Source organism: Mucor velutinosus (genome assembly GCF_035048745.1).
Source record: "Mucor velutinosus strain NIH1002 chromosome Unknown tig00001564, whole genome shotgun sequence".
Taxonomy (NCBI): domain Eukaryota; kingdom Fungi; phylum Mucoromycota; class Mucoromycetes; order Mucorales; family Mucoraceae; genus Mucor; species Mucor velutinosus.
Genome location: NW_027041906.1, coordinates 1,361,661 through 1,381,838, shown reverse-complemented (window position 1 = coordinate 1,381,838; position 20,178 = coordinate 1,361,661). Strand labels below are relative to the sequence as shown.

General features: G+C 38.7%; 3 protein-coding genes and 1 non-coding gene across 4 annotated transcripts; 2 read left to right on the top strand and 2 right to left on the bottom strand.

The window, feature by feature from the left end:
• Nucleotides 1-1,414: 1,414 nt before the first annotated feature.
• On the bottom strand, nt 1,415-4,771 carry ATC70_010730 (uncharacterized protein; the record flags this gene model as incomplete). Its single annotated transcript, XM_064829940.1, has 7 exons — nt 1,415-1,426; nt 1,482-2,018; nt 2,075-2,222; nt 2,275-3,134; nt 3,201-4,385; nt 4,440-4,530; nt 4,602-4,771. 7 exons carry the CDS (start codon nt 4,769-4,771, stop codon nt 1,415-1,417), a joined length of 3,003 nt encoding a protein of 1,000 aa, XP_064682442.1.
• Nucleotides 4,772-5,712: 941 nt separating this feature from the next.
• ATC70_010729 (uncharacterized protein) lies at nt 5,713-7,570 on the top strand (the record flags this gene model as incomplete). Its single annotated transcript, XM_064829939.1, has 3 exons — nt 5,713-6,426; nt 6,567-6,923; nt 6,977-7,570. The coding sequence occupies 3 exons, from the start codon at nt 5,713-5,715 to the stop codon at nt 7,568-7,570; spliced, it is 1,665 nt and encodes a 554-aa protein (XP_064682441.1).
• A 1,669-nt stretch (nt 7,571-9,239) lies between these two features.
• ATC70_010728 lies at nt 9,240-9,310 on the top strand. The gene has a single exon. It is a non-coding gene; the product is annotated as a tRNA-Gly (tRNA).
• Nucleotides 9,311-12,616: 3,306 nt separating this feature from the next.
• On the bottom strand, nt 12,617-17,536 carry ATC70_010727 (uncharacterized protein; the record flags this gene model as incomplete). Its single annotated transcript, XM_064829938.1, has 1 exon — nt 12,617-17,536. One exon carries the CDS (start codon nt 17,534-17,536, stop codon nt 12,617-12,619), a length of 4,920 nt encoding a protein of 1,639 aa, XP_064682440.1.
• Nucleotides 17,537-20,178: the final 2,642 nt, after the last annotated feature.

Genomic DNA, 20,178 nt, shown 5'->3' with positions numbered 1-20,178 from the left:
TGGCACCTTTGCTCAACTTTTTGAGGACCAAAAAGACATGGCCAAAATTCGACCAAACAGCATGAGATTACCCCTCATGGTTTTCATTGAAAATCAAACGACCGTGTTTTTGACCTTGAAAATGAAGACTTTTACTACGGTATACCTTGAATCAAAATGTTTCTATCGATTTAACGTAACCACTGAAATCATCTTTGCGGGATTTGATGTGTAAAAAATTCGACTTTTTGGCCAGAAATCTTTTTTCATATTTTCGTAAAACACTCAATAAGTTTATTCAAAACATTTATTTTACTTGGCACCATTGGAAGCGTCTTGAAAAGTACTTCAAGAAAGCTTAAAGAAGCATGGGTTGATCGTGATATTTTATATAGTCGAATATGGCAAAATAGTTCAATCAAGTCGCAAATTTATCGAAAATTTTCATTTTGAGTGAGAAAATTGTTCGTCGAAGATTGGCCAGGTTTGGCTGGCAAAAATAATGTCATGCCTATTGTATGGAAGCTTGCAAAAGAACGATTGCGTATGAACCACTTACTCTGGTTACTATACTTTGATTTTGTTGCACGCTTTCATATATGACGAGCTCAATCATTTCAAACCCACTCATCCAAATGCAAACCATTTTATGCAAGATGAATACGCATTTTTACTGTAGTTGGCCAAATTCAAAGCTTTTTATATAGGCACAAATAGTATATAACTGAAAGATTGAGAGTAATTTCTTGTCTTCAAGATCAATTCCGGCAATGGATTTGATATCAAAGTGTCGAGAGGTTACATCTCATTATCAATTCATCGCGGCAGTGGTCTCGCTGTTTTACAAACTCATCAACCTAATTACAAAGATCGCTCCTTTCCAATGAAATTTTTTCCATTATTCTTTCTTCTTACCAAACACGCGTTTGAAAATGGTTTACGTTTGCGTTTTCTCAGGATGAAACCACCCACATGGCATTAAAACTACCCCCAAGAAATATCTAACAAAAGGCCTAACTTGACTTATAGTCTGATGATACCGTCGAGGATTTTGAAACAATTGCGTATTGTTCATGATATAGATATTTCTAGTTTTATACAGTCTGTGTGTTGGGAAGGAATAGTTTCATCCTGGTGATAACCACTGTAGCTCAAAGCTCGAATGTGCATGTGTTTGATGACGATTAGAAATGAATTGTAATTGATATGATTATAACAGAGGTCCAGAATGTTGTATTAGAATTTATTCAATACAACTAGTGTTGGTTTTAACTTGATCTTATATGATCGATTACAGATTAATGTTTAGAGGTTGAGGGAAATATAATAACAAAGAATTTACAGTGATCTTATATATGATGAATATTAAAGGGAATGGATGGGGAGGGTCATAGTATAGTAATTTTAAATTTTTGCACATGTAATAAAAGATCTTTTACAAGATACCCTACATTCAATCATTCAATCACTGTTTTTACCTAAAGGAACAACATTGTGCTTACCTGCGAATAATATTGATATGTATCGTAAAGTCGAGTAAACACATTACAGCAACTACTCATGATCAATTTTTCTACAAACGTCTCTACTTGAGGTTCTGTCAACTGTAGTTGGAAACGGTCCCTGAGAGCGGATAGAGCATGTTGACCGCCGTTCTGGAAACAGGGTAACTTTGATTCTTTCGACATCATCTCAGTCAACAGCAAGATGTTATCGCTGTGCTTGCGAACAGCCAAGAAGGCTTGCTTTGTCAGTGCCTTGTATTGATCAAACAGGGGGCTATTTACACCACCCAAGATGTCAATGTACTCTTGTGGTAATTTGAAGGGAGCCATCTCAAAGCCAACAGAACCAGGAGAATTGGACAAGATGAATCCAAAATCGATATGAATAATATGACCTGCATCATCAATCAACAAATTGCCGTTGTGCCGATCCTTGATCTGCATTATATAGGACGCAATTGAATAGCCAGCCAAACTCTTCATGAATGCAAGCTGTGCCTTTTTGTAACTCTCGCTTTCAGGTGATCCCCAACGCTATATAAATGCAAGTTAGTACTTTCTTTCTTCACATTAACCGCGCCAAGACTTGCTCTGGTATAATAATCTTTGAGTGAAAATACGGCGCCTTCCTCATTCCATTTTCGAGTGTAAGCTTCCTTCTTGATGGAATGGATTGATATCGAATTTTTGACTGTTTCAATCAGACCCGAATCGTCTGAAGTGACCAACACTCGGATACTAAATAAACGCTTTGAATAGCATGATCTCTACATGATGATGCAAAACTTACTACTGAACCCAAACATCCGTCTTGGTATCCTGCCAAATCTTTTGCATTTCTCGGATTAGTTGAATAGCAAATTGCTCTTGTCGAAGATCAGCTCCATTCTTTACGATAACAGAGATCAAACGCCAGTTCGGCAAATGACCGTAGGGTGATGCAGCTCGGATACGCTCTTTCTTTGCCTCCCAATTCTCTGAAAATACAGCTGCACTCGGATCTTCCTTGTTTGCTACCATGGCAACACGCACTTCATCGTCCAATTTCCGCTCGTTGCCAGCACCTTCTCCTCCGCCTCCTCCAACGCCTTTATCTACACCTTCCAAAGCCATTTTTTCCATACGATCGTCTTCCAACGCCATCATCTCAGCAATAATCTTCTGTCGAATGCCCTCTGTGCTGGCTCGAATAGTGACATTATCTTGTTGTGAAGGATGGTTCAATTGAAGCTGGGCCAAAAGAATAGCTGCCGTCTTCATTTTTTCTGCAAATTCTTCCGCATCAAAATGGGCATGTTCATGTTCCTGATCCGAACTTCCATCTTTGACATCTTGTTCATTCAAGGCACTAGGCTCTTCAATCATCATGTCCGCGTGGTGTGTATTGTGATGAATCTCAATAGCAGCTGTGCCAATAGTGGACGTGGAGGCTGAGCTCATGAGGTCCATACTGCGAGAACTGGTGGGTGATCCAAGATCGCCTATATCCACCGCATCGTCGTCGTCTAGAGGTTGTTTCTTTTTACTGCTTCCAACCGAGAACCGTTGACTCTTTCGTTTGTTCTTTTTGATTTTGCTTAATGATGACTTGAATCCGTTCTCCAAACTAAGCTCATCATCCAAAACTTCAATCATCAGTAAATATGGTGCCTATACGATACCTCAGGGGTAAGACGATTGCTAGCCATTTCAATGCACACGAAAAAAAAAACTTACTCTTTCTGCAGAATTCAGAACAACAGCATCCGTGGGACTGATTCTAACAATACGATGATGATAAGGCCTATCCACAGTCGCAGGGCACCATAATGGCATACAAATTTCAGCAGGCAAATTGTGATTCAATAGGGTCAATTCTGCATGTAGGGCACTCAATCTAGCTGGTTTCGGCACAATAACGAGTCGAGTGGCAATGTCTACCAAGGCTAGTAGAAACTGCATCTCGGAACGAAAGTAATTTGATCGGAGCAAATGGCGACGATCATCTATGCTCAACTTGGCCAAGGCGTACACTTCATCATCATCAGAACTGCTATTGTTGACCAGATCGTCTTCTTCGGGGTGATAGTAACGCTGTAGGTCGGCTGAAGCAGACCGTTTGGGCGGACTCTGGCCCAGGGCTTCCTCTGATGAAATAGAGCGACATGGCGTAGTGGGTGTTGTTGGTGTTGTAGGCGTTGTAGGCGTGGTGGGTGAGTTGGCTAATGGCACAGACGATTGAGCCATGGCTTTCATACTGTTGGCATTCATTCCTCTGCCCATCAACAGCTGGGGTGGCGCATTGGCATCGTGCGAGACCAATGTGGAACGGACTGTATGATTAATTTTTTGTTGAGCCTGTTTCAGATACCGAGATACACTAAATGCCTTGCCTCTATGCAAATCTTCTAACGAAACTGTAAAGTGGTTTGAATCGCCCAAGATAGATGAAAATGCTGATGCTGATTTGGGCCGACTAGTATTCTTTTTAAGGGGCAGTTGTGGATTAGACGATGATTGAAACGGCAGTCTTTGCAAATCACCACTGGCTTTGGAGGGGGATGAGACGGAAGGATCGTCGGATTCGGTTTCATCCATGGTATTGCGTCGACTAATGATGGAGGCGTCCACTGAATTCAAGGCTGTGCGTGGTTTACGACCTTGTGCAATAGCTACACTACCCACTGGCTTTGTTGAAAGGGGTTGTCCAATACCAGCAAGCATTGCACCCATGCCTACTAATGCCGGGAATGCATTCTCGCGCACACGCTGTGTCTGCTCCAGTCTATTTGACCCATCTTGATCATCCTCTGCAAAAATGATGGCTTGGCATCTGTTGAATACTCTTTTACTCAGCTGAAATGAGGGATTCTGAGGGTTTGCTGCCAAGTCCGATAGATATGCTTGTAAATACCATAGACTCTATTCAAGCCAATGTCAGAATTGCGGTGCCTACATGTCTCCTGTTGGTCTTACCATGACAGCAATATGGGTTGATTGCTCACATGCGTCTATAATATAGCACTCGAGAGCAACAGATTCTGTTGGACGGGTGATTAAAAGATGCCTACATGATAATATTAGTCAAAATTGCCTTGTATCACACCCAATGATAGTATGGAAACATATAACACTTACATGAGTTGAGGCAAGAAAAACTCGATTTCAGCAATAGGAAACTTTCTCAACTGGGTACACAGGTAGTGCTGAATACCAACGTTGTCAGGATATCGAAATATATACGAAATAGCAATCCAGGCATTAAAGTATTCAGACGTAAATAGTCGCAATAATAAAGCGTTCGACATGGCTGTAGAATGTTGACAGAACAAAGGGAGATTAATCTGATATGTTGTTGCTGTAGTAATAGGCCAATTTGATTATCATGTAATTTTGGTATAATTTCAACTATTGTCGCTATCAGGTCAATACAATCTAGACATCTCTTTCGCTGTATCCAGAAATTTACCCTCTTTTTCTCTTCTGTATTGAAGTTCTCGGCGTAAAAGTCTTTCTGGTTTGAGTTTGATGTGCTTTCGTTAGCAGGACGGCAAAAGGCGAAAAAGTGAAAAAGAAAACAGAAAAAGAGAGGAAGGAATGGACCATACTTCAAAAAAAGAGTGTTTGGGAATTAAAGGCTCATAATACTGGTCGGCCAATGAATCATTGTCCTGACAACCAAGAAAGCGTCTGAATGTGAAGGCGATGAGTAGCCAGCGAAAAGTAGCCTGAACAATGGTTACTTGCACAAGCATCATCTAGTATGGAGTTTATGCACATATTTATTTAGCAAGTTGTCATACATAAACAATCAGAAATCAACAGAGAAATTCTTCGACGATGGCTGGTCATGCCAGATGTACGACGTGCTGGTTCTTCCCACATTTGAGCAAATTTTTACACTATTACTCTACCCTTTCTTGGCGCCACGTACGTCTAGACTAGACCCTAAGATGCAGTAGAATATTCGCATAATTTATTTAGCAACAATTGACGTGCTGGATTATATCTAAGTGATTTATAAACGGTGAAACCAAACGCCGGGTAAATCTAGGGAAGGTGCCCTTTTGATAGCACATCTGATTTATGGCCTAAACATTTTAAAACAGAGACAGAACACAGCCTTAAAACGCGGAAGCACAAAAAAAGAGAAACCCTTGGATTATGTGGAAAATTTCATATAAAAAGGATCTCTAATCGCTCACATCTCGCCTCTTTTTCATCATCTTTTTCATATCATACACTAAAAATGGTTTTGGCCAACAAATTGAACACATGGAGCAAGCTCCAACAATACTACGACTCCGAGGGTAAGAACATTGTCATCAAGGAGCAATTCGAAAAGGATCCCAAGCGTTTCGAAAAGTATCATCGCGTCTTTAAGGGTACTGACAAGACCAACACCTCCATTTTGTTTGATTTCTCCAAGAATCGTGTTACTGATGAGACTCTTCAACTCTTGCTCGAGTTGGCCAAGGAAGCCAATGTTGAGGAAATGCGCAACAAGATGTTTGCTGGTGAGCACATTAACTTTACTGAAGACCGTGCTGTTCTCCATGTCGCCCTCCGTAACCTCTCTGATAAGCCCATCTATGACAATGGTGAAGATGTCATGCCTGAGGTCCGTGAAGTCCTTGCTCACATGAAGGAGTTCTCTGAATCTGTCCGCTCTGGTGAATGGAAGGGTTATACTGGTAAGCGTATCACTGATATTGTCAACATTGGTATTGGTGGTTCAGATCTCGGTCCTGTCATGGTTACTGAAGCCTTGAAGCCCTATGCTCAAGAGGGTTTGAATCCCCACTACGTTTCCAACATTGATGGTACTCATCTTGCCGAGGTCCTCAAGTCTGTCAACCCCGAGACCACCCTCTTCATCATTGCCTCCAAGACCTTCACCACTCAAGAAACTATCACCAATGCTGAGTCTGCTAAATCTTGGTTCCTCGATGCCGCTAAAGATGTAAGTTTTGAGAAATCTATTCAATCAGTTTATCTCCGCATACAGCACACGTTCATGTTCATGTTGCATCTGTGTGTGTGATTTAAACGATCTTATCATGATAACAATCTTGCTAAAATTTTTGAAACAAAAAATTATAGGCCAGCCATGTTGCTAAGCACTTTGTTGCCTTGTCCACCAACACTGAATTGGTCACCAAGTTTGGTATTGATGCTAAGAACATGTTCAAGTTCTGGGATTGGGTTGGTGGTCGTTACTCTCTCTGGTCTGCTATCGGTCTCTCCATTGCTATCACCATTGGCTATCAAAACTTTGAAGATCTTCTCCGTGGTGGTCATGAAATGGATCAACATTTCGTCAACACTCCTCTTGAGAACAACATTCCCGTCTTGATGGCTCTCGTTGGCGTTTGGTACAACAACTTCTTTGGTGCTCAAACTGAGGCTATCCTCCCTTATGATCAATACATGCACCGTTTCCCTGCTTATTTCCAACAGGTAAGCTTGTCAATATACAATGGCATGATTTTTTATTAATCACGCTAATTTAGGGTAACATGGAGTCCAATGGCAAGTACGTCTCTCGCTCTGGTGAAGAGGTCCAAGCTCAAACTGGTCCCATCATCTGGGGTGAGCCTGGTACCAACGGTCAACACGCCTTCTATCAACTCATCCATCAAGGTACCAAGATGATTCCTTGTGATTTCCTTGCCCCCGTCGAGACTTTCAATCCTATCAGTAAGGGTGTTCACCACGACATTTTGTTGTCCAACTTTTTTGCTCAAACTGAAGCTTTGATGGTTGGTAAGAACGAGCAACAAGTTCGTGCCGAGATGGGTGCCAACGTCCAAGAGAACATTGTCCCCCACAAGGTCTTCAAGGGTAACAAGCCTACCAACTCTTTCTTGTTCCAAAAGTTGACTCCTGCTACTCTTGGTTCTCTCATTGCCATGTATGAACACAAGATTTTCGTTCAAGGTGCCATCTGGGATATCAACTCTTACGATCAATGGGGTGTTGAGCTCGGTAAGCAACTGGCCAAGGCCATTTTGCCTGAATTGACTAGCTCTGGTCGTGTCGAATCTCATGATGCTTCTACCAATGGTCTCATCAACTATTACAAGGACCACAAGAAGCATTATTAAATCTAAAAATCCCAATTCGTCATTTTTTTCTTCAACTTGCTGTAGAGTAATTTAGCTAGCTAAACTCATTATTTCCCTTTTAACCTTTTCATATTACATAAACACATTTTTCTCATCCTAAATAAGTTTTTGCTTATATTATTATTTGTCATGTTGAGCCTCGCCTTGTTTCCCCTCGCAAATATCATTGTTACACGTGCTGATATCTGTTTGATCTTTGTAAGTATTCCATCATGCTATGGCACAGCTGCTTACCTAATTTCATATCCGATCCCTATTTTCTCACCTTGAATTGCCTTATCCCGATGTATTCCGGGAAATCAGTTCTTACATTAGGGTTACACGCTTGTAATAGATTGCAAATATAACAGTTTCCCCACATTCGCGCTGCTGATTGGGTTGGGAACAAAAGCCTTCTGTCGTCTACAAAGCGTCGACTTCATTAATAAGCAGTAAATCGTTTTGGATGAAATCTCAAGGTGCGATCATGTGAATAAGTTTACGGCATTTCAGTATGTCATAGCATTTGTTAATAATATGTACAGCAAAATATTAGCGAAGGATACTCAAACATGTTTGATGCTAAAACACAATTAAATGTAAAAAAAAAAATAAGATAACTTGAGTCAGTAACCTGAAGGCGTCCGCCTTAAATATGTCCTTTTGAAAATCCTTTTTACTTACTATTCACATTCAGTTATTTATGGTTCTGGCTTAGAAGCAAATATTTATCAGGACAAATAATACTTAGAGGCATCGACGAAACTGATACTTGCGCTTTTTGGTGATACAATACCAACCTGGAGGAATATTACGTACAGCGATAACGAGGAAAGGTGTTTTTTTTACGCAAAAGCAACATTAGTTAGGGAATTCAAGCTCTTCTTATTAGAGAAAATAAATGAGTAATAATTCAATAAAAGAAAAATTTCGCTTTGTTCTCAATTAAAATATTTGTTCAGCATTTTACTCTCTGAGTGGACCTATTATGAGCCTATTTAGTAACATTGGAAAGCAATCTATTTACCAGGATAGGTTATTACATTCTTATACAATCGAAAAGATACGATACACTACTCCTCAATGTTGGATGGTTTGCTTGTCAAAATATAGTAATGGATTTGTCTTACCAATTATGAGTGTAGCTTATACATTTTTTTAACATTGCGAAATTGGAGCTGTGGAATATGTTAGCCATATTTTATAAATCATTTCGAATAATACTGCTGCAGAGAAGGAAACTCATTCAAATTAATACAATACATGAAAACGAGCTCAATTAGAAGTGTGTATAATGAGAAATCTTCAACGGCAACTACAGTAAATGCGAATTGCCCTTTAACAACTATCTCGTGACATTTTCTGATGTTGTTTCAATTATTATTATATGCCATTATTTTCTACTATAAAAATAGAGGGATCTACAAAATATGTCAGTTGGGTGTCCTTCTAAAACTGTTGCAGCACTGTTTGATAATAAGATAGTTACTTGATACTTATTACAAGTCGCTAATGGATGTAGAGTATCTTCCTTTCCGAATAATTATTATACAAAATCGACCCTACCACCGGAGTTTACAATAGACCATCATAGGTTACACTCCATTGCTTCTCCGATAAAAAATATTTTACTGGACTTATCTATTAGCAAACTTTTAATTACATAGAAGCGCGGATAGTTTAAAGGTAGAATCTTGCCCTTCCAAGGCAAGGGTCGGGGTTCGATTCCCCGTCCGCGCACAAAAACGTTCATTTTTTGCAAATGCTCTGTTTACGTGAGACGTTTCCATGCGCTTGAACGTCCACTGAAGTAGTAGCCTTACACTTCGATACTGAAACTACCTCTTCTTTGATTTTTGCTGCTAGTATCTCCCAAAAGATAACACTGTCTAGTTTTGTACAATCTATTGTTACATATCAACTTTGGTTTTGTAACTGAATCTCTCTTTTTTCTGTAGATTGCCTTTGTTATATCAAATGTCATAGCAAGGTCTCACACTAAAGGTTTTAGGCTATTCTTAGGTCCTTTGGGTAAATCATGCTAATCATGATTTACAAATCAATTGTTGGGTAGATAGTAAACCTATTTGTATTATAGTTCATCATGATGCTGTAAACCCGAGCATAATGAAAAGTATATAAATGCATCCTTGGGATGCATTCTCAATAAAAGTGTAATTCTTTGGCAGATTCAATTTTACATTGTATTTTGACATAACAACCTTCTTCGCTATCATCAAATATACTACTACTTTTCACTGCTTACTACTACTATACTGGATCCTACTGTTGCTACTACAATGTGACGTTAAACTTTTGATTGTTTTCTATGTTCGAACATAATCTGAACTTCGTATATCCAGAAGCTGCAAAGCAGCTACTACTCTGCCTCGTTTTACTTTAATATGTGTCAACTTTGTTGTGCCAGAAGGGCTACAACTGTCTGTAAAGATTAAGATATTCTTGGTGGGTAGATATGTCTGTGCTGTGCAACAACATGGGCAAGCTATGATAATAAGTAAATCTCAGCTATCTAGATGCTGAGGTTCACACGACGTGATAAGCGTTGTACAAGATAAATTGCTACTTTGGCATTTAGAACGTAGTATAAATAAAATAACAACTCTTGTCATCGTCAATAAATTTTTAGTTTCTGTGTCTGATCTTATTCAAATAAGTCTTTTCTTGTTTTTATAATATCGGCCATTATGTATAAGCTACAAATAATAATTTTTTTATTCTTTGTATAATGAAATAGCCACCCAGACGTAACTTAATTGAAAACCAAAGTTCATCAAATAGCACTCATTCAAATTCATGCTATTTGGATCTATTAATGAAAGCGCTCCAATGTACATCAAAAAACCATTTAAAAATACTAAAGTAAAGATGCATGCTTATATCGCACATCGTGTGAATGAATCATCACTCCTGATCACAGTGTATTCAATCATGTTGAGGATATAGATCATCTCTGAGAGGCAAATGTATTAGGCGTTGTATATTACATAAGAGGATCTGAGAATGAGCTGAGATGCATAGTAGAAGTGAGAGGTCTTTATTCAAGCAGCACGAAGGAACATGAGTGGTGCCATCAAATGGCTAATCTATATACTGGTTCCTGGAGAGCGGTAGCCTATGGCCTTTCGTCCCTGGAAGTGGGTTTCAATTCCGACAAATGTTCTTCCGTCAAAGCTATTAGGAAGAACATTCTATCCTGGATCATCTTTGTTGTTTATCCTTGACTGGTGGTTCATGAGTTCTGATGCAGCACATCCTCGTTACTGGTTCAAGGCTTATACAATTATCCCGCATTCAAGATCAAGGTCCTATTGCTGCGGCACTGTCAAATAACTATAAATACCTTTGATATCTACACTAGTTTTGATCCCTATTCAATCTTGGAATAACATAATAAATATATTCAGTTCTAATTGTATTTACTCTGTCTATATTTTGTTATTCTAAACACCATCGACTGAAAGCTAAAGACGTGAGGCAGCTATCCGACGACATGTGGGTCAAACATGTATTTTACTGAAGTTAGTCGTTGATCTTCTCGCTTTTATTATACCGTTTACCGACGCATATAAATGTATAAAGTTTTGGCTTACGAATATTTAAAAATTTCGATGTTTTCATACGAGAGCATTTTTCTTTGAGAAGGTCAAGGTGCTCACTTGAAAGCATCAAATAGGATTCTACATAAAGACATCTATGTTTTCATGAGAACACTTGCTGGGTCTTAGTGCTATACCAATTGTTGAAATGGCTATGATCGCGATCTGTCAATCGAGCTAATAAAGCTGCTTCTGCCATACCCCAAATTTAATGAAGGCTAATTCTCATTGTAGCATTTTTTTTAATAAATAAATCTTAATCAATATTGCACGGTTTGAACAGCTAGAAACAAAAAATAAAGTCAATTGCTACCATATTGTAGACTACTACCGGATCTAATAGTACCAGTGGCCATATATTTTGCAGATTAACTGTGGAATTTGAGGCTTGATAGACTAAAATTCACGGAAAAAAAAGAATAAAAAAAACAGTAATGTCAACTTGATAAAGGTATATTTTATTATCAAACTGACAGGTGTAAAGTAAACTGAAGTCTCTCTACTGGCCAGGTAGATGATCCTTCTTATATACTATAACAATGGATAAAAGTTCTATTAATTAGATTGACAAATAAGTCAACTCAGATCAACTAATGTCTAATCATGCTAAAAGACAACTCCAGCAAGCTAATCATGATTTAGCTCTGTCTGGATGAATAATTAGACTCTCATCCGAAGTACCCTGATCTATCCTTTCTATAAGGATAATTAATATCGATCTAGTAGCATGTATCCGATAGGTACAGTCTTCTTAGTCTATATTAATAGTACATATCTGAGTGTATATCGCTAAGCATACATCTTTAGCATGTATCTGGATATATGGCATGTCTATAGCATATCGTATGCATGTCTATAGCATGTCTCATATATAGTACAAGTCTGTAGTACATAAAGTATCTGTAGCTAGTATCACGGATATAAGCATGTGTCTTATAGCGTGGATCATGAAGTGCACATCTGAAGCAACAAGCTCATATTGCATTAATCTTGGTGCCTATCCAGATATGGTAAACATCCGTAGTCAATGTCGGAATACAAGTATAAGTCTATAGTGCCATCCATGTCCGTGGTGCCATCTATAGCCTATATCTTATATAGTATGAATCTTATAGTACTAGCGTATCTGAAGTCCATATCTTCTCATGATCATAGTATAAATCGATATCGTACATCTAATCCAGTGTACATACAGTTTATATCTAAATCTGGTAACTGGATGAACTGTCGGAATGCAGATCATAGTGGATGTATTCCACATTTGCCCCCACCAGTTTCAACGCATGTTGACTAATTCAAAGAATTATGTAAACGATCAATGATCTGTATTTCGCATTCGCTGACAAAGATATAACGCAATGTGATAGTCTAAAGGTGCTACTGCAATTTGCATGTTGCCCTGATATATCCCATGACAAACATCACTTTACTGTTCCGCAACGTTGAGTCTCTTAGAGCCTCTCAAACGCTTGTCAGAATCATCACGCTTACGCTTTGATTTGGAGGAAGCAGTGTCACTATTTAGTGCCTGTCTTCTCTTCTCAAGCAGCTCATATTCCTTGATCTTTGCCCAGTACTTACGAATGGTTTGAGGGTTGTTGAACGATGCAGCAGTTTCCCAGGAGTTGGCAGCTTCTCCAAATGTCTTCCATTTTACCAAATACTCTCTATTGTGTTCAGGACCACGATGCGCTCTGATCTCGTCAACCTCATATACTTCTTGTTCGATGATAGACTCGTCGATTGCTACCAGCTTCAATTCAGATGGCACATAGTCGCGATGTAATAGTTCATTCATATCGTCTTTCAACACATATGTAGATCTTTTCTTTTGAACAACTTGATAGGGTCCATCATAAGCGGCCTCAAGTTTGCTTTCTCTATGCGGAAGTCTTACCATAACCCAATCACCAACTTTGAAGTGTGTAATCTTGTGATGCTTATTGAATCGCGTTGCTTGCTCTTCAATAATGCGTTGTGTTCTTTGGTTAATAGCTGGAAAGACAACCTGGTTCATAATCTCTGCCTTCTTGCGTAGCTCACCGAGAGTCATTGGCTTCTTTGGTAAGTTGTCCTTGATCTTAGGATCATCGTAGTCTACGAATCTATTCAATGGTCTAGCAAACATCAATTGAAAAGGTGCACTCTCTGTGCGATACCTAATTTTTGTGTTTATAGCCAGTTGAGTTCCAGGTAGAACCGAGTCCCAGTCATAGATGTGTTCACTGACCATCTTACGAAGTGCATTAAGAATATTTTTAACACCTGATTCGGATGCACCATTGCCCCTAGCGTGGAAAGCCGTAGAGTATCTTTGATTGATGCCAAGTGCTTTACCGATCTCGCTCATCAAAGCACTCTTGAATTCACGTCCATTATCAGATTGTAGTATTTGTACTACGCCAAAGTCTCCAAAGATGGTAGTCAGAGCTCTAGCGACAGTATCGGTTTGTTTGTTGGGCAATGCACGAGTTATAATAAATCTGGTGCAAATGTCGTATACAACTAATATATATATATTGCCATTGTTGGTTGGAGTTAACGGACCAAGAAAGTCAATGCCTATGTGATCAAATGGACCATACGCTACAACGTTTCTCAGTTCATGATAACCCTTTTGAACTACATTGTGTCTTGCACATTCCATACATGATTGACAAATTGCCTTTGCATCATCATATAGACCTGTCCAATGAATACCTTCTTCATGTAGTTTCTTGACAATACTAGCGGCACCAAAGTGTCCAAATTCATGAGTTTCACGAAGCAGTTGGTCTCTCTCATTGTCAGGTGGTGCAATGTAAGCAACGCTTTCATAATTGCCCTCCTTGATCTTCATAGCAAGTACATTCAAGTGCTTGTCTTTATTATAGACTACTTTGTTCTTGGTTAGATAATGCTTTGTTTGCTTATTGTTGCCAATGAATCGTTTCTTGGAGCCTTTGCTTCTCATGATATTCTTTTGTAATTTAGCAATTTTCTTATCACTGTCTCCCGCCAGCTCTGTATGATCTTCTAAAGGTTCATACAAGCGACTAAGTTTGTCAGGTAAGATGTTGTCTAAGCCCTTGATATGAGTGAATTGCAGTTGGGGATACTCGTTTAAAATCTCCATGTAATTTTGAATGACTCTAGTAGGACATTTACATGTGTAGATATAAATCAGAGCTCGATGATCTGTCATAACCTCAATCTCAGGATGCCCGTACAATAAGGGTCGCAAACGAACTAAACCGAATAACACGGCATACAGTTCTCGTCTCAGGACAGGCCAGTTCTGTTGGGATTTGGTCAGAGATTTGCTCAACATCGCCACATAGACTGTGCGTCCTTGATCGTCGCGCTGCGTCAAAATGACTGCAACTGCATATAAGCTAGCATCACATTCAAGATAAAATTTCTTATTCATGTCTGGTGCAGTCAGTAAAGCTTCAGATAACAAGACCTTCTTGATAATCTCAAGTCGTTTGGTGTGCTCCTCAGTCCATTTGCTACCAGCATCTGGATCATTTCGTAGAGCATCAATAGGCGCCATCAGTTTTGACAGATTTGGGATGTGTGGTCTCAAATATGAAATAACACCAGCTAGTTGTTTAACCTGTTTGGCAGATTTGCATGGACCCCAATGATCAATGTCAGAGAGACGTCGCATGTCAACCTTGGAAACATGAGGACCAACTACAAAGCCTAGCAAGTAGATGCTAGATCGAAACCAGGAGCACTTTTCAACACCAATCTTTAAGTTGGCATGTGTCAAGCGTCTCAGCACCTCCTTAATCAATTCGCAATGACTGGATAAGGATGAAGATACGAGGCATAGGTCGTCCACATAGACCTCCACGTTGGGCATATCAGAAAACAAAATGTTCATGACAGAGCTAAAGACAGATGTGATTGGGCGCAACCCGAAACAGCAGCCTAACCATCTATACGATTTTCCTCTAAAATTGAACAAAAGCACATTTCTTGATATGTCAGAAATTCTAAATGAAAAATATGCGTTTTTCAGATCGATTTTCGAAAATATTGTCCCCTTCTGCTTGATCCGGGTGAAGATATCCTGTATATTTGGTATCTCAAATTGGTTTGTATTGTTGGGCATATGCTGGTTGATCCTCCGCACATCCATACAAACTCGAGTTTTGGTGGGTTTGCCATCATTGTCCTTCTTTGATACTGCAATGAGAGGGCTGTTGAATAAGCCGTTAGGTCTACACTGTTCTACAATTCCTGCATCCAGCCATTCATTCAATTGCTTTTCGATTTCGGGCATTGCATGATGTGCGATCGGATATTGCTTGACGTAGTAATCAACATTCTCCTTGATTGGTATAGTGATCTCAGATTCAGGCACGTTACAAAACGTTCCAGGCTTGATTCTCTGATTCTCATCAATAGCATCTTGGATGTTGCTCATATACTTATTCTCCTCAGCTTGGGATTCAAAGATTGATGCGGTTTCTGGATCAATAGAATGTTTGGTATCAAAATTGACATTTTCGAAATCGATGCTTTCAAGAAGCTCTGATTTCTCTTCCTCTGTAAGATGTCCAATATCAGCAAACTTGTGAGCAACGCCAGTTAGCCCAATTCTAAGTCGACTCAATGTGTCTACACCCAGTAGCACATCAAAATCGCCTAGGTCCTGAATAAAATTGGATAGCTCAAACGAGTGATCAAATGCAATGTCATTAAGATATCTTATCTTGATAGCTGGTGTTTTACCCAATCTCTTTACTGAATGACTCAGAAAGTTCAAATTGCCTTCAACAGAAATAATATCTTGGGAAGTGAATAGTAATTTATTGTGAAAAATGTTTTTATTTAAGAAGGTGGAATCTGATCCCGTATCTACTTTCGCGATCAAACGGACTGGTTTTCCTTCTTTGCTCTCTAAAATAATAGGAGTCAGTAACTGAAATGGATTGAAACTTTCAGGTACATTTTTCACATTAGACTTACAGTTGAGCGAGGCATCCTCTGCTTCAATCTCGTCCAAGCAAGCATCTATTTCCTCCATGGTGACATCTCCAACAGCATCACCAATGTCAGAATCAGTGCTACTTTCCATGGTAACATCGTTGGTCTCAGAACCAGAACCAGACTTGTTGTCCTTGCGAACAGTGGTTGTTTGTACAGTATGCACACCAATGTTCTTCCTTGATTCTCTCTCCTTCTTCCAGTCGTAGAACTCTTGACAACGATGACCGTAAGCACGGGGCTTACCACAAAAGTTGCAGGTTTTGGGATCAGAGGATGAGGAATTCATAGAATACGGAGCAGCAGTAGTAGCCCGGTTAGGCTTGTTGTCAGAGCCAAAGTGCTTCAATCTTGACTTACAGTCAATGGTGTTGTGGTTGGCATTGCTCCCGCCATGCTTCGCACAGAAATACCCAGTGGCAGATACCCTTGCCATCTTTGTTCTCGAACCAGAACCACCAGAACCACCCTTACACTTACCTCTGATGTCGACCTCAACATCATCATCACCACGATTTTGCTCGTCAACAAGGAACAAAGGCAACACACACTCATAGATCTCGTTGATAGTCCATTTGTGGTTGGAACCATGCTTGACGGACATTTGGTTGACCATCATTTGCTGATTCTTGCGTAACAGCGTGAACTGATAGAACTTGGCTAACATGTTGCTGTTAGGAGGGAAGCCACAATCCTTGACGTACTTCATGAACTTATTCGTATAGTCCTGTAGAGTATCTTTGTTCTTCATGCGCATGCTGAAGAGTTTGGCCATGGATTCCTCAGAGTTGATGGGAGCACCAAAATGTTTGCGGAACAATGCCTTGGCTTGATCCCAATCATTGCATGCCAGAAGATCATTCTTGGTCCATGATTCGAAGTCAAATGGCAGTGAAACAGGCACGTAGCGTTTCCAAACCAAATTTACTTCATTACCGGATGCTCTGATGACGTTCTCAAAAGCACTGAAGAAATGATCGACTGTGGTGAATCTTGGATGGTCAGGCCAATGCTTAGCTTGTCCTACCACCTGGAAACGGGGGATCTCATTGAGATTGACAGGTCTTGCTTTGGAATCAGCCCTCTTAGTAATCGCATTGACTTGCTTGCTGAGCCATTCGATAGACGCAGATGCTTCATCAGCCGCCAAGCGTTCTTCCTCAGTGTAAGTATCACCAGCGTTACGATGGATCTGATCCAAGCGAGCCTGAGCAGTGTCAATCTTCTTGAGAAGATGATCAACTGCAGAAAGTTGAGCGTGCTCATCCACTTGCATAGATGAGTCATAAGGAGAAGAAACACGGATAGAGTCTTGAGCAATATCCTCTTGAGTGTTTTCGGTAGCGTTGTATTGGTTGTGAGACATGATAAAAATAGTTTTTAAAGTAGAATAATAAAATGTAGAGTATAAGATAAAGTGTAAAAGTGATAACCTTTGAGTTGAAAAAAATGTGGAATTTGAGGCTTGATAGACTAAAATTCACGGAAAAAAAAGAATAAAAAAAACAGTAATGTCAACTTGATAAAGGTATATTTTATTATCAAACTGACAGGTGTAAAGTAAACTGAAGTCTCTCTACTGGCCAGGTAGATGATCCTTCTTATATACTATAACAATGGATAAAAGTTCTATTAATTAGATTGACAAATAAGTCAACTCAGATCAACTAATGTCTAATCATGCTAAAAGACAACTCCAGCAAGCTAATCATGATTTAGCTCTGTCTGGATGAATAATTAGACTCTCATCCGAAGTACCCTGATCTATCCTTTCTATAAGGATAATTAATATCGATCTAGTAGCATGTATCCGATAGGTACAGTCTTCTTAGTCTATATTAATAGTACATATCTGAGTGTATATCGCTAAGCATACATCTTTAGCATGTATCTGGATATATGGCATGTCTATAGCATATCGTATGCATGTCTATAGCATGTCTCATATATAGTACAAGTCTGTAGTACATAAAGTATCTGTAGCTAGTATCACGGATATAAGCATGTGTCTTATAGCGTGGATCATGAAGTGCACATCTGAAGCAACAAGCTCATATTGCATTAATCTTGGTGCCTATCCAGATATGGTAAACATCCGTAGTCAATGTCGGAATACAAGTATAAGTCTATAGTGCCATCCATGTCCGTGGTGCCATCTATAGCCTATATCTTATATAGTATGAATCTTATAGTACTAGCGTATCTGAAGTCCATATCTTCTCATGATCATAGTATAAATCGATATCGTACATCTAATCCAGTGTACATACAGTTTATATCTAAATCTGGTAACTGGATGAACTGTCGGAATGCAGATCATAGTGGATGTATTCCACATTAACAAATGTCAGAGATTATAAACAATCAGACCCATTATATACACCATATAAATTACAGATTCATGATGTCAAATCCGCTCAAACTCATTTAGTCATGCTCAGATCCAGCATAACTGAAAGTATCTAGTCCAACTTTATTTAGACTTACCGACGACATATCTAATATTTGTTAATAATTTGAAAGTAGCAATTTATTAAGGTGATTGAGTATAAATAATGTAGCTGTAACAACAACGTAAATATCGCTTTGCTAAAGTAGTAGCTAATTTATCAGAAATAAATTATTTATAAAAAAAAGAGTATGAAATTAATCAGGTAAAGAATATTGTTTATTACATTGAAAATAAGAGGGTTTATATACTATTCGAATTGAGGGATTTGATGTGAGGATAAGGTATTAGATGGGTTGATTTGGGTGATAGGATAACAGATCCAATCCATTATCCTGAACATGCCATGATATGGATCGTAACTGAATCCTGTTTCATGTCAAAATTTATGATCTGATGTGACCGGTGCTTGAACTGCTTGTTTCTACGCATTTGGAGATCCGGTTTAGAGAATGATACATCAGTACACATGCGAAGGCCAAACGGAGATTGAATCTTTATTGTTCTGAATGATGGTCCATGATGAGTTTTCTAAATCTATTATCGACCTAAAACTATTCGATTCTTGATAGTAAACACCCTTTCAAACTTATATGAAACTTGTAGAGAATTCAAAGCAGAATACAATGGTATTTATATCAAGTCTCTGGTGTACATTGTTCACCAAATATTTGGTACAATTGTTTTTGCGATTTTTTGACTGCTTTCTAAAGATTAATTACTATCTGTCATCAAAACATATTGTTAAGCATTACTAATCATTGTAGACCAGAACATATCCTACCGAATGAGCTCTTGCTTGAAGCTCTGGCATAACTCTATCATCAAATATTGACAATATTGTCCTGACCAAAAAAAGGTCACCAGATTTTTTGCTTGCTATCACAGGCAGATTTTGAAGCAAAATCAATGATTTTGCATGCTACCATTTTTTGAACATACCTCGACAAATACTAACCGGATTCGCACAAAACAAAGACCATTCAATAACTCTACATTAGATCCATCATAATGTAAGGGTTTCAAGTACCAGATGTACGTTTTCTTTATAAATTTGCTGAAAAATATAAATTTTATGAGCTACAAGCTAATATATTCAACAAGGTGTTAGATAACTAAAGTCATACAAATGAATGTATCAGTAAATTATCAGTTTATCATTCTGTGCAAAATTAAGACGATCCTTTATTGAATGAATTGTGTGGTCCCATTTATATCTTTGTGAATAATGTCAAATCCTGAGGTGTAAAGACAAGTGTGATGATCCAGTAGATTTTTGTAAATGATATGTGTAAATAATCTACAGTTAAGTGTAATTGTAACCGCTCTTGTATGTCATTGAATTAAATGGTATTGTTTCAGTAATAGTCATCCTACTAGTTGACTATTTGTTGGGTCTTGATGTGCGTGTAGACTGTAGTTTGATGTGCGTTTAGTAGTGTATGTAAAAACCGATGGGATGTTGATGGGTTGTATTAGGTGTAATATAATGGATTATGGTGTGAATTGCATCAAATGAAAATAAGAAACTAGATTTACTGCTTTATTATGGCTTTTCA